The 11,718-nt window shown below is 45.4% G+C and overlaps 1 protein-coding gene across 1 annotated transcript; it reads left to right on the top strand.

The window, feature by feature from the left end:
* Positions 1-25: 25 nt before the first annotated feature.
* On the top strand, positions 26-11,049 carry slc17a7a (solute carrier family 17 member 7a). Its single transcript, XM_086132650.1, has 13 exons — positions 26-507; positions 5,945-6,197; positions 6,313-6,431; positions 6,620-6,734; positions 6,837-6,924; positions 7,117-7,203; positions 7,330-7,472; positions 7,612-7,761; positions 7,908-8,040; positions 8,361-8,471; positions 8,568-8,695; positions 8,768-8,837; positions 9,048-11,049. Exons 1-13 carry the CDS (start codon positions 446-448, stop codon positions 9,338-9,340), a joined length of 1,752 nt encoding a protein of 583 aa, XP_085988776.1. The 5' UTR covers positions 26-445; the 3' UTR covers positions 9,341-11,049.
* The last annotated feature ends 669 nt before the right edge of the window (positions 11,050-11,718 follow it).

Raw genomic sequence — 11,718 nt, 5'->3', positions numbered from 1 at the left:
ATAAGCTAAAGTTGAGGTACGCTAATACGGTCAGAAACTAGTTTGCAGTTTTATTTTTAACTAACTCTCGGAATGAGTACTATGGAAATAAGTAAAAGACAGAAAGTATGTTGTTTTATTCAAACGGGTATTATACAGTGACAATCAAAATGCATTTTTACGTTTTACTTTAGAACATTTTAGAGTCTGTGGCCCTTTAACTTTTTACTCATTTCTAACTTTCTCCAGGTTGTTTTTGTTTTTTGTTTTTTTTTTTACAAACAAGTGTCTGTACCGACTTACTTGAGTGCTTAATTTTCAAATACGTTTGCCAGCTCGAAACAAACCCCACGAAAACATCGTCGTGGCTCTTCATCTCCCAGTCGGGAGGCGCGAGAGCGAGCAGGCGGCCATGTGCGCGTTCACGCGAGAGAGGAGCACACGGGCCGGCTGAGCAGCAAGAAGGATGGAGGTCCGACCTGACAGGTTCAAGGCGGTCGCGGCCAAAACTCTGGGCAGAATAAACAGGTATTTTCTTATGTCTTTTTTCCTTTTCTTTTTGTTATTCAACTTCAAGGCGCCTGTACACTTTCCCAAGCGAGAGCGAAACGGTTTATCGAGTTGGGCAGTCCGTATATTCTTTGCAATGGCGGAAAAGTTAGTTTCGAATCAAGTTTACTCAATAAAACGGGGTGACGGTTACGTGTGAGGTGCAGATAACAATAAAAAGTCGCTCAGTGTAGTGCAGTCTCGATGCCGACCGAGCGCGAATCAAGGTGGCCAAATTGTACTTGTTTGGAAAGAATGCGAGCACAATTTACATTTGTCGGAAATGAATCCTGCAAAACCACTTTACGTGTTAAACCTCAATTTTCTGTGGATTTAAATTAACTAGTAGATGTCATGATGTCAAAAAAAATGCCCGGATTTTCTTTGAGCAATACAAAACAATGCGATGAAAATAACCGATAAAATTGGTTCGAACCCCCCCCCCCCGCCCCATCATATCACATTCATAAATATAGCAAACATTGCTGCTAATATATTTTTGTCAAATATTACAGTCTCATACCAAAGATTCATATGAAATGCAGTGTTTCACATTTAATTGCTACTCCAACGTAGAAATGTAGAGAAATGTAAGTCAATAATACAAAATAAAAAAATAGCTTCATGACGAATCAATGCAGACTGTTGCGTGCACAATATGAGAATATTCAAAAATCAAAGAGGAAAATTCAATGATAGAGGCTCGTTCAATAACCTTTGCTTTCAGCTTCCGTTCTCTTCGGATTTGAGGTAGCGAGCAAACGTATAAATCCCGTCCTGAAATAGCCTGTTTTTCAGTCCAGATGTCGAGCCATGCAAATCCCTAAACTCTCCCCTCCCACTCGCGCCATCCTGGCCCATGTCACTTCCTCCGACCGCTCCCTCTTCATCCATCCATGGAGACAACTTTCATCCTATCACGCTTGCAGATTAACAGACATGCACATTGAAAGGCGATCCTTTCTGTCCAAATGGGCGACATGCAAGGCAAATGTACCTATGCACGCTCCAACACATCTGGATGGATGTGCATGTATGTGTGTGTGTGAGCGTGTGTTGCGAGGAAGGCCTCCCCCTTGTTTGCCTCGCTGGAGTTGGAGCAATCTCACCGGCTCACAGACAAAAGCGCGATCCCTCCATGATGAAGGCAGCCGGAAGTTCATTTATTATTTAAAGATTCCCTCCATCAGGATGCATCTCCTGTTTCTATATTAAACGCCACTAGGTAAGCGCAAAAACGGCAGCGCCGTAAACTCAAACGTGCGGTTTCCTCTTACGGTTCACACTTTCCATCTAAATAACATCACCGGCGGTGGGCAGAAACAAATTGTTCTTGATATCAAACCCACTTATGGTCTTTTGACTGCATCCCCATTTTGAAAGTTTCCCCAACAAAGGCCCTGTGGACGGGCCTCCGGAAGGAGAGCTTAGTTGCGGCGGCGCACAAGGCAATGCAGAAAGTAGCATGTAATCCATTTTTAATCCAGTTTACATCCGCAGGAGTGCCACAATTTCATTTCGGATGCACAGCGGCTCGGTGCCATTGTGGCGTTGATAAAATATTCAAATTACAGTGGGATGTATTAATTATTTTTTGATCATGTTTGCCGCGCTTTAGGCCTAATACTTTAGTTGAATCGTTTTTGTTGTTTTTCTGATGCAATACAATGCAGTTTAACCTTTTTGAAAAATAAAACAATGATAATTCCAGAAGATGAAGTGCAATATCTATCTTGTCGTCCATCCATCCCTCCATCCATCATCCACACATTCATGAGCTGAACTGTGTACGCAAAAGGCTTATTTCGCTCAAATGTCGTTTACAAATCTGCCTAGATCTTTTAATGAGCGCCTCTCATTGCCCAAGACACTCCTTCCGTCTCTCAGGTGTAGCATATGAAGATGCGGATTAGAAAATCGTGATTATTGCACAGGTGTGCCTTCGCCTGCCCACATTAAAAGGTCACTCCGAAATGTGTCGTTTTATCTCCAAAGGCGTTTCCGAGAAGTTGACTGCGTGTAATCATACCTGCCCATGACCTCCATCTCCAAACACATTTGAGATTGCTGCTGCAAAAATCGGTTTACATCACCCATGAGGAACGTATTAATTTAATAATAGTACATCAAACTGTATCAATCAAAGCATTTTTATCTTTATACAGATCATTTTGGTGCATCGGATCGTGCGAGTGTACCTAATGAAGTGTCTGATGGGTGTGGAATTAAGGATTAAGATTGTGATTTTTTTTTTTTACGCCCAGATTATTTAGATCGTGGGGCATATGTAAGAATACATGTCACGAATGGATGTTGACGAACGAGAGGAGGGAGGGTGGGCGACAGGATGCGCAAGGGGAGGGTGTCTCCCCTGGTGACACATTCCCGCCGAGACCCAATCTGTTCACTTCAGGGAGAGCGCATGGCCCACGGAAGGAGCGCCAGAGATGCCGCGGCAGAGGGAAAAAAAAATCTCCAAATAAATCCCTCGCCGCGTTCAAACTGTGAAACAAAACCGTGTTTGACGATGAACGTTTACATTGGGAGAGCAATGGCCGATCAATTGTGCCACACGGCGACGAATGAGGAATGGCGTCTGCCGTTATATAATATATTTGCTGTCAGCCTTCCTGGCTGTCTCTCTCCCGTCGTCATCCTCTTATGAGAGGATTACAGGAAACACTCAGCGAATTCATGATTTAATATACAGGAGAGCAAAGGTCATAGGTCACGAGCAAACATGTGAGTCATGGACGGCCTTGTAAAATTATCTCCAGGCAAATAAGACCACCAATAGGTAACCATTTTACATCTTCAACAGGCATTTTGATGGTATTGGAATAATGTGTTTTTTTTTTTTTTTAATGATCACTGCGGTCTGCAAACAGTGTTACAGACTAAAACCATCCGTCTTTGTTTCAAGTTCTGACGTTATACTATCAGACTTTGGTTAGTCCTGATCCCATTCATTCTCTTCTGATCTTGTCTTTGTTGATCCATTCATCCATTTTCCCATCCGCTTATCCTCACACGGGGTCGCAAGCATGCTGGAGCCGATGCCAGCCGTCTTCTGGCAGTAGGCGGGGGACAACCTGAACCGGTTGCCAGCCAATCGCAGGGCACACAGAGACAAACAACCATCCGCGCTCACACTCACACCTAGGGACAATTTCAGAGCTTTCAATCAGCCTGCCATGCATGTTTTTGGAATGTGGGAGGAAACCGGAGTACCCGGAGAAAACCCACGTAGGCACGGGGAGAAAGGAGGGCACTTGGAGTTCTTTATCTGACTAGAATGGCACCCGGTAGAGTGTCGCACCGTCGTCTGTACTTTACCTGGATTAGACTCTAGTCAAGCCGCGGGACCTCTTCAGAAGTTGAACCCGAGTTTTAAAGTGAGCGTGCAAAGACTTCTGCTGTTGGAGAGTAGCGCGGGAGTGCCTCCAGGCTCTTGCTGTTGATGTAATTATGATATTCCAAAGGGCCTGAGGTCAGAGGCCTCCTACCTGGCTCATTAGTTGTGACCAGCTGAGAGCGAGTGGAGGCAACTCCTCGCTCTTTGCTAACATGACGACACGAGTACTGCGGCTCCAATGGCTCGCCTCCATCGCAGAGGAACATTCTTTTGTCTTTTGGGATTGGAAGAGGGTGTGCAACATCTCGTCCCCTCGCAGCCATGAGTGTCATAGACCCTTATTGCGCAACCGTTCTCACGTTGTGAACGCTCAACGCAAATGTTCTCAAAATCGTTCCCACTCCTGCTGGTACGTAAGAGAGCTGTTTTGGGACATTCGCAGACGAGGCTACACCACGATTATCCTTGAGTGTGAAGCAGCTGTAATAAAGAGTCGTTTTAGCTGTGGGCTAACCTCGTTAGCCGGTAGCATATGTGTAAGCGTCAGGCCGCAATCTGTCTCGCCGACTAATGAGGATGCTTCCGCCGCACTTAATGTCGGCTTTCAGGGATGCCATTCGGCACGTTGCTCGCACAGGAGAAGGCAGCGGGGGTGATTCATCACTTGTTCTTCAGGATAATATGTACACCTTCCTGTAACAGACTTCAAACTGTCGTGTGGATCGAGTGCGGGTCTGATTTCAAATTTTAAAATAACTATGATTAACTACATAGAATTGATCTATAAAGTTGAGCAGGTACAGTATATGGTGACATCTCCGATGTTTTTGGATGATGGTGGAGGTCTGCAATTAATTTTGTGGGATTCTATGAATAATATCATCTTTATTTATTAATATTCAGCAAATGTGTGGATGTTGTATGAAATTCACAGAACTTTAAGGCCCTTGTTAGAATTTAACCTGCATCCCCCACTCTTCGGTTTATAGGGCACTTGCGCTAACGGCAAAGCTAAAAAGGCCTTTTGACAAATGTGCGATTTTAGAATTGAAAGCAAGAGCCAATGCAAAGTCTAAAATTGAGGCCACAATACATCTCCGTGTCGTCAGAAGGAAACCACGCCCCGCACGACTTTGCCACTCTATTCATTTCCGGAAGTAAATCTTTTTTCTATTTTTTTTATAATCCTAATCTCAGTGTGGTGGCAGATTAAGAGGTAGAGCGAGAGCGAGTAGGAGGCAGGATGCCGATGGAGATAATCTCCTACAAATTCTAAAATGCTGCTTTTACAAAGTAAAATATCATTCACACCTTTTTTTTTTTTTTTTTGGGAATGTCCATATCCAAGGCGTTGAAAGAAAAAGTGACGCCACGCCGAGCCTGCAATAAGAGACCTGGGAGAGGGAGTGAAATGCAGATGTTAGCAAGAAATACGCCGACGGACAGCCATGCAGGCGGATAGATGCGTAGTGACACGTTACAGTATAAAAAGCTGTGCTGAATTATTTATCTCATCCAAAAACGCATCAATAATGAACCAGTGTCAGAATGCGACTCGCCCCATGTGGTGTGTGTGTGTGTGTGTGTGAGTAAGAATCACGCAGCAGTTCCAAGTGCACGAGAAAAACGATTCATTTTTCCACCCTTTATCGTTCCGCGCGTCAAAAAAAAGAACAACGGCAAATCTCGCATACATAAACGTGTGCTTGTGACGATTGCACTCGTTCCTATACATCACTGTCCAGCTCACTGACTAACTGGATCAAACCCAATGGAAAGTGCGCACGTGCCGCACGAGTGTGCACAATCCGGGTGTGCGCACGCACATTAAAAAAAAAAAAATGCAGTCACGAAAAAAAAACGACAGTATATGTTGCGTGTGAGTGTTGTCGTAGACACAAGTCTGCTTCCTGCTGACTTCAGTGGAAAATAAAAATGGACGACAATCACGTTGGCCTTGCGAATCTTTAGGGATGACCGCGGAGATACTTGAAACTGACAAACTACAAAGTCAACGGGACGGCGCTTACGAGTCATTTATTGGGTATCGTTTTTGTGCAGGTTGATTGACAAGCGGCAGCCCAATGGAGAAACCATCGAGCTGTCTGCCGAGGGCCGTCCCGAGCTGGTGCATGAGAAGGAGCTGCCCGTGGTGGACTGCACCTGCTTCGGCTTGCCCAGGCGCTACATTATCGCCATCCTGTCTGGCCTGGGCTTCTGCATCTCCTTCGGCATCCGCTGCAATCTGGGCGTGGCCATCGTAAGCATGGTCAACGACCACACCGTCTACAAAGGCAACAAGGAAGTGCTTGTGGTAAGTGCGCACCCGTTCCTGGCGTCTTATTTAATTTTTACAGGGTTCTAGCTTTCCCCCTGTCGCGTCTCTTCTTGTTTCTGGGCGGCCGACATCATCACTGCCTCTTCCTCAGGCTGCACAGTTCACTTGGGATCCGGAGACAGTGGGCATGATCCACGGTTCCTTCTTCTGGGGCTACATCGTCACGCAGATCCCCGGAGGTTTTATATGTCAGAAATTCGCAGCCAACAGGTGATCGGTCTCACGCTACTCATCGATTTGACACCGGTCGGAGTCGAACAGTTTCTTGTTGCTCAACGTGAAAATGAAAGTCGGCTGTCAGTTGCGCAAGCCGTAGTTGGTGAAATCTTCTCATTCTGCCCAACTGCTCTCATTGTTCAAGAAGCGGCCATTTTGTTTTGCCCTTTGTGTTGTTCAAGAGTGTTTGGCTTTGCCATCGTGGCCACGTCCACCCTCAACATGCTGATCCCATCTGCCGCTCGCTGCCATTACAGTTGCGTCATACTGGTCCGAATATGTCAAGGCCTTGTTGAGGTACAGCGTGTGTCCAAGTGGCATTATTATTATTATTTTTTTTGGTGCATGAACCGCATGAAACACGCTGAGCCTCTTCCCTAACTGGCTTGTGTCGTGCAGGGTGTGTCGTACCCGGCCTGCCACGGCATTTGGGCAAAGTGGGCTCCTCCCCTCGAGAGAAGTCGATTAGCCACCACGGCCTTTTGTGGTAAGTTTGGCCTCATGCCACCTAAATTCTACCTGATATTATTATTATTTATCGCAGGCATCAAGCCCAAACCTCCTATGTCATACTTTGGTGAATTTCAGCTTTTTTTTTTTTTTCTTTGACTGTTGGTGACTCGTATGGGTGTCTTTTTTTTTTTTTGCGTTTGTCTAAATGAATTTGTTGCCCCTGTAGGATCCTATGCAGGGGCTGTGGTGGCCATGCCTTTAGCTGGGATACTGGTGCAATACACCGGGTGGCCTTCTGTATTCTACGTCTATGGTGAGCATCCCCCATCGCCTTGTCCATTTACAGTCCAGCAGGTCAAATCTATCGGCTCATGTCTGTCCAACATCAACTGATTGCGATCTTTTTTTTTTTTTCTTCCTTATGATTGAACTCTCCCAGGCAGCTTTGGAATATTCTGGTACTTGTTCTGGATCCTGGTGTCCTATGAGAGTCCAGCCGCCCATCCCACGATCACGCCGGAGGAGAGGAAGTACATTGAAGATGCCATCGGAGAGTCCGCGTCGTTCCTCAACCCTCTACAGGTATTGTTGGCGCAAGTACAATACCCGTCAAATGCGGGTATTCGCGCGCGGGAAAGAGGCATTCAGACACACTCACGCACAATCTCACGCCAAGTGTCGCCATCGGATCACGCTGACATTTCTTCTCATTTGGTGGCAGAAATTTAAGACGCCGTGGAGGCAGTTTTTCACCTCCATGCCTGTCTATGCCATCATTGTGGCCAACTTCTGCAGGAGCTGGACCTTCTACCTGCTTCTCATCAGCCAGCCGGCTTACTTCGAAGAAGTCTTCGGCTTCGAGATCAGCAAGGTGAGCGGCGCGACTGACCCCGCGTGTGCCTCTCGGTCCACGGTTTCCGGGTTTGAATCTTGACTTTGCATGCGGTGATTGATGGTCGTTATCACTTGCGCAGTGTGGGTGGAGGTTGAGAGAAATGGCCACTTTTCCTCTCTCAGGTGGGCATGGTGTCAGCTTTGCCCCATCTCGTGATGACCATCATCGTTCCTCTGGGGGGCCAGTTGGCGGACTACCTTCGAACCCACAACTTGATGACCACCACCAATGTTAGGAAACTGATGAACTGCGGAGGTGACGTTTGCAACAAATTGCAATGCGCTTTTCCTGAATTGTGGAAATGTTCAACTTTGCGGTTTTGTCGAACGCAACATCGGCGTAAGGTTGTTTTCTCTTCAACGTCTTTGCTGAGTCACCGTTTTTCAAACAGATCTTGTATTAGTGTATCATATGATTCAACATTTATTTCTCCCTGCAAGTGTACCTAATAAAGTGTCTGCATGTGCACTATTGAAACAGCAAGTACGACGATTGTGACGATAATGATGGAATTAATTCTCTTCTTTTTTTCTTCTTTTTTTTTTGGGGTGTTAAAATGTTTACTTTGTTTTCAGGTTTTGGCATGGAGGCCACCCTCCTACTCGTGGTGGGATATTCTCACACAAAAGGTGTTGCGATCTCCTTCCTGGTGCTTGCCGTCGGCTTTAGCGGCTTTGCTATCTCAGGTACAAGAGCGATGACAATGCGTTCAGTGTAAATGCTTGTATTTGTAATTTGAATGCTTTGAATGTTTTATCCCCCCCTGCCCCCACCCCATTCAGGTTTTAATGTCAACCACTTGGACATTGCACCTCGATACGCCAGCATTCTAATGGGTATCTCAAACGGGGTGGGAACGCTGTCTGGAATGGTTTGTCCTCTAATAGTGGGAGCCATGACCAAACATAAGGTAAGAAATGACTTTTCTGTGTGGAAAATAGCAATAAAAATGCTGCAATGGGATTTTCCCCCTTCATTTCAGACACGCGAGGAATGGCAATACGTCTTCCTTATAGCGTCCCTGGTTCACTATGGAGGAGTTGTTTTTTATGGTAAGTCTCATTTTTGGATACCACAAAAACCTGCCATTTCAACAGGGGTGTGTAGACTTTATATATCCTATACCTGTGGGGGAAAAAATGCCTTGCTTCCCAGTCTCTCCCTCTACATCTTCTTGTAATCTTCTCAGTACCTTGTTGTCAATTTTGCTTTCAAAGATTTCTGATATGTCCAATACGACCTACGTTATTTCTTCCTTGCAGGAATTTTCGCATCGGGAGAAAAGCAGCCATGGGCCGACATCGAAGACACCAGCCAGGAGAAGTGCGGCATCATCGATGAAGACGAGCTTGCCAACGAGACGGAGGATCTCTACCGCAGCGGCGGCGGCCAGTACGGGGCGATGAGTCAACAGGCGGTCGGTTCAAACGGCGGCGGGGCCGCGGGAGGCGGGGCCGGATGGGTGACGGACTGGGATAGATCTGAGGAGTATGTGCAGCCGCCTGGATACAACTCATACAAGTGCGGCGGAGTGGAGGAGACGAAGCTGACGTAGACGAGGGACTGACTCGACACAAGTGTGTACGAAACAAGGAGAAAAAAAAAATGCGGAAACGGGAAGAGAAGAACTTGCTGCGCACTTTTGTACAATTACAAGAGTATGTTGATTTGATTCTTTTGTCGCGTGGAGTTGGATGGCAGTGTTAGATTTTGACATATACATAAACACAGACGGTATTTATATAGCGCAGCTCCATCGCCCTCAAACGTGGTCCCTAATGTGCGGCTCGCTGTGATTGGTCCGTTTGCATCTCGAGGAGGAAGCGCAGCAAGCATCTCCTTTGTGTTGTAGTTCACATCTCATGTTGCAGCTTCACTAACTTTTTTTTTTTTGTCATTCAGGGAATGCATGTCAGCGGTTTTAAATAAGAATGATGTTCATGATGAAGAGTGATGAAATACACACACACGCACACACACGCAGACTGTTTTTATAGCTAAGACCCTTGCAAACTTTCTGAACATTTTTTTTTTTTGAATGAAATTGGTACCATGCATCTTTGGCCCATGCTCACGCACAGAGATGCACGTGGTGTCTAGAGGAAGCTCACCTGTGTCTGGCCTAACTAGGTCATGCCCATCTAGGCTCATGGGTCACAAGGCACATATGATGAGTAATCATCCGACACGCCGGACTCTTTATTCGATGATGCTCGGGTGACAAGTGCGGTGTGTCATCGACTGTTTTGTCATCTAAGTGGTGCGAAGTAGTCAAAACAGGACTTTATTTTTTATTTTTTCCGTCAGGCTTCCAGCTTTCTCTTCTGTCAATCGGTGCCGTCTTTCTAATTCCTGAAAGACAGCCCCAGTGGGTCAGTGGTGTCGTGAGTGTGTTGTTCTGTCAGTTGGGTCCAGGTGCTGAAACGTTGTGCAGTGAGCATGTTATAATGAGTACAGCAGTGCAGTCCCCCGTCGTCCCTCTCGTCCTTTAACACACTCACACATAAGGTGGTATTCTCATGATGTGAGCACACTCTCGTGCCATGCTGTGTGTCGAGAGAGCAGCCAGCACGCAATATGGCAACAGTGTCTCTGTAGAGCAACACCCACTTGACGCAACATTATATATTTGGGTGAAGTGTTTTGTTTTTTTTGTTTAATTCCAAAGTAGCCGTTTTCACCCTTTGAAAGCAATCTTGATGCAATGGCAGCTGGGCAATGGAGTCACAGGGAGCTTTCTGTAACAGCACATAGACTCAGGCAGGAGACGTGTTTATTACGTGCACACACAAAACGCACTGACAAAGCTGCGCTCTGCATGTACTGTACTCACGCAGCAATCCATTTAGAATTTTGATTCGACATTTGGTCATTGTCTTTTCGGGTCAAATGTGTCATTTCTGATCTTGAATTGCGGTTTTGATGGGACACGATACACTGCTGGAACGCAAAGTATTTCCCAAGGGGTTTATTTGGTTTTACAAGCGAAATGCTGGAGAAAAAAAAAAAAGAATGATTAATCATGTGATCATTTTCAGTTTTCAGTGTTGTATTTGTAATCTACTTCCTTCTTTGTCCCAGTTTACGGCCATTCCGGTGTTGTTTTCCTCGATCTCAATGAAATGTGTTGAAACTTGATGGGAACTAGTGTATAAACAATTCAATCTTAAACATTTTAAGATGCAAAAAAATGTGGAAAATAATTAGTGTACAAAGGATGTACAATGTGAAATATCCTTGTGTACAATAAAACCTAAGCAGCTATTTTACAGGTGTCAGCAGTCTGTTTTATTTCATTTCTTCAGTTTTTAAATAGTCAATCTTTTTTTCACGGCGATGGAGCAATGTCAGTTTCCTGTTTCTGTCTCTCTCGGGGCAGATGGAAACGGGATTGTCGCTGCGATTTTAGGCAAAGATTAGATAAGAGAGCAGATGCACTCAGTGGGAGAGTGCGGCAGCAACATGAACGAACGTCACAATGCGGGATGGCAAACAAGCGCTCGTGGGTGCGTACCGAAGTGTGTGTCCGCGCTTGCGTGTGTCTTTTCCAAAGTGCTTGATGTTCTTCACTATGAACGCTAGAGGGCAGTAAACGTCCAGGATTTTCGATCGTCATACCGCTCTCATTTCAGCATGGTTTTTATTGATCAACGCCGTGTCAAATTGGGAATATTCAATTTTCAAACACAGATTAAAAAATTGGGATAGCAACAGTTAATACAGAAGTCCATGAGGCAAAGGTACTTATGCAGAAATAGATAGTTGTATTTAAAACAGGAATTGTAAAAGTAGAAACATTGATTCAACTCCATGAGTAAAAAAAAAATACAAATGGAAATTTACTATATAAATGCAAGTCAAAAAGCAACTCTGATAATTATATCCATCCATCCATTTTCCGAACCGCTTGATCCTCACTAGGGTCGCGGGGGG

Source organism: Hippocampus guttulatus, chromosome 16, assembly GCF_054856545.1.
Source record: "Hippocampus guttulatus isolate MCC_2025c chromosome 16, RoL_Hgut_1.0, whole genome shotgun sequence".
Classification (NCBI taxonomy): Eukaryota; Metazoa; Chordata; class Actinopteri; order Syngnathiformes; family Syngnathidae; genus Hippocampus; species Hippocampus guttulatus.
This window is presented reverse-complemented; position numbering and strand designations above follow the sequence as displayed.

Excerpts from the sequence above, each read along its gene's own strand:
- slc17a7a (XM_086132650.1), top strand. The coding sequence starts at position 446 with ATGGAGGTCCGACCTGACAGGTTCAAGGCGGTCGCGGCCAAAACTCTG. Across the intron at positions 6,198-6,312 it reads GCAACAAGGAAGTGCTTGTG|GCTGCACAGTTCACTTGGGA; the intron begins GTAAGTGCGCAC and ends CCTCTTCCTCAG. Across the intron at positions 6,925-7,116 it reads AGCCACCACGGCCTTTTGTG|GATCCTATGCAGGGGCTGTG; the intron begins GTAAGTTTGGCC and ends TTGCCCCTGTAG.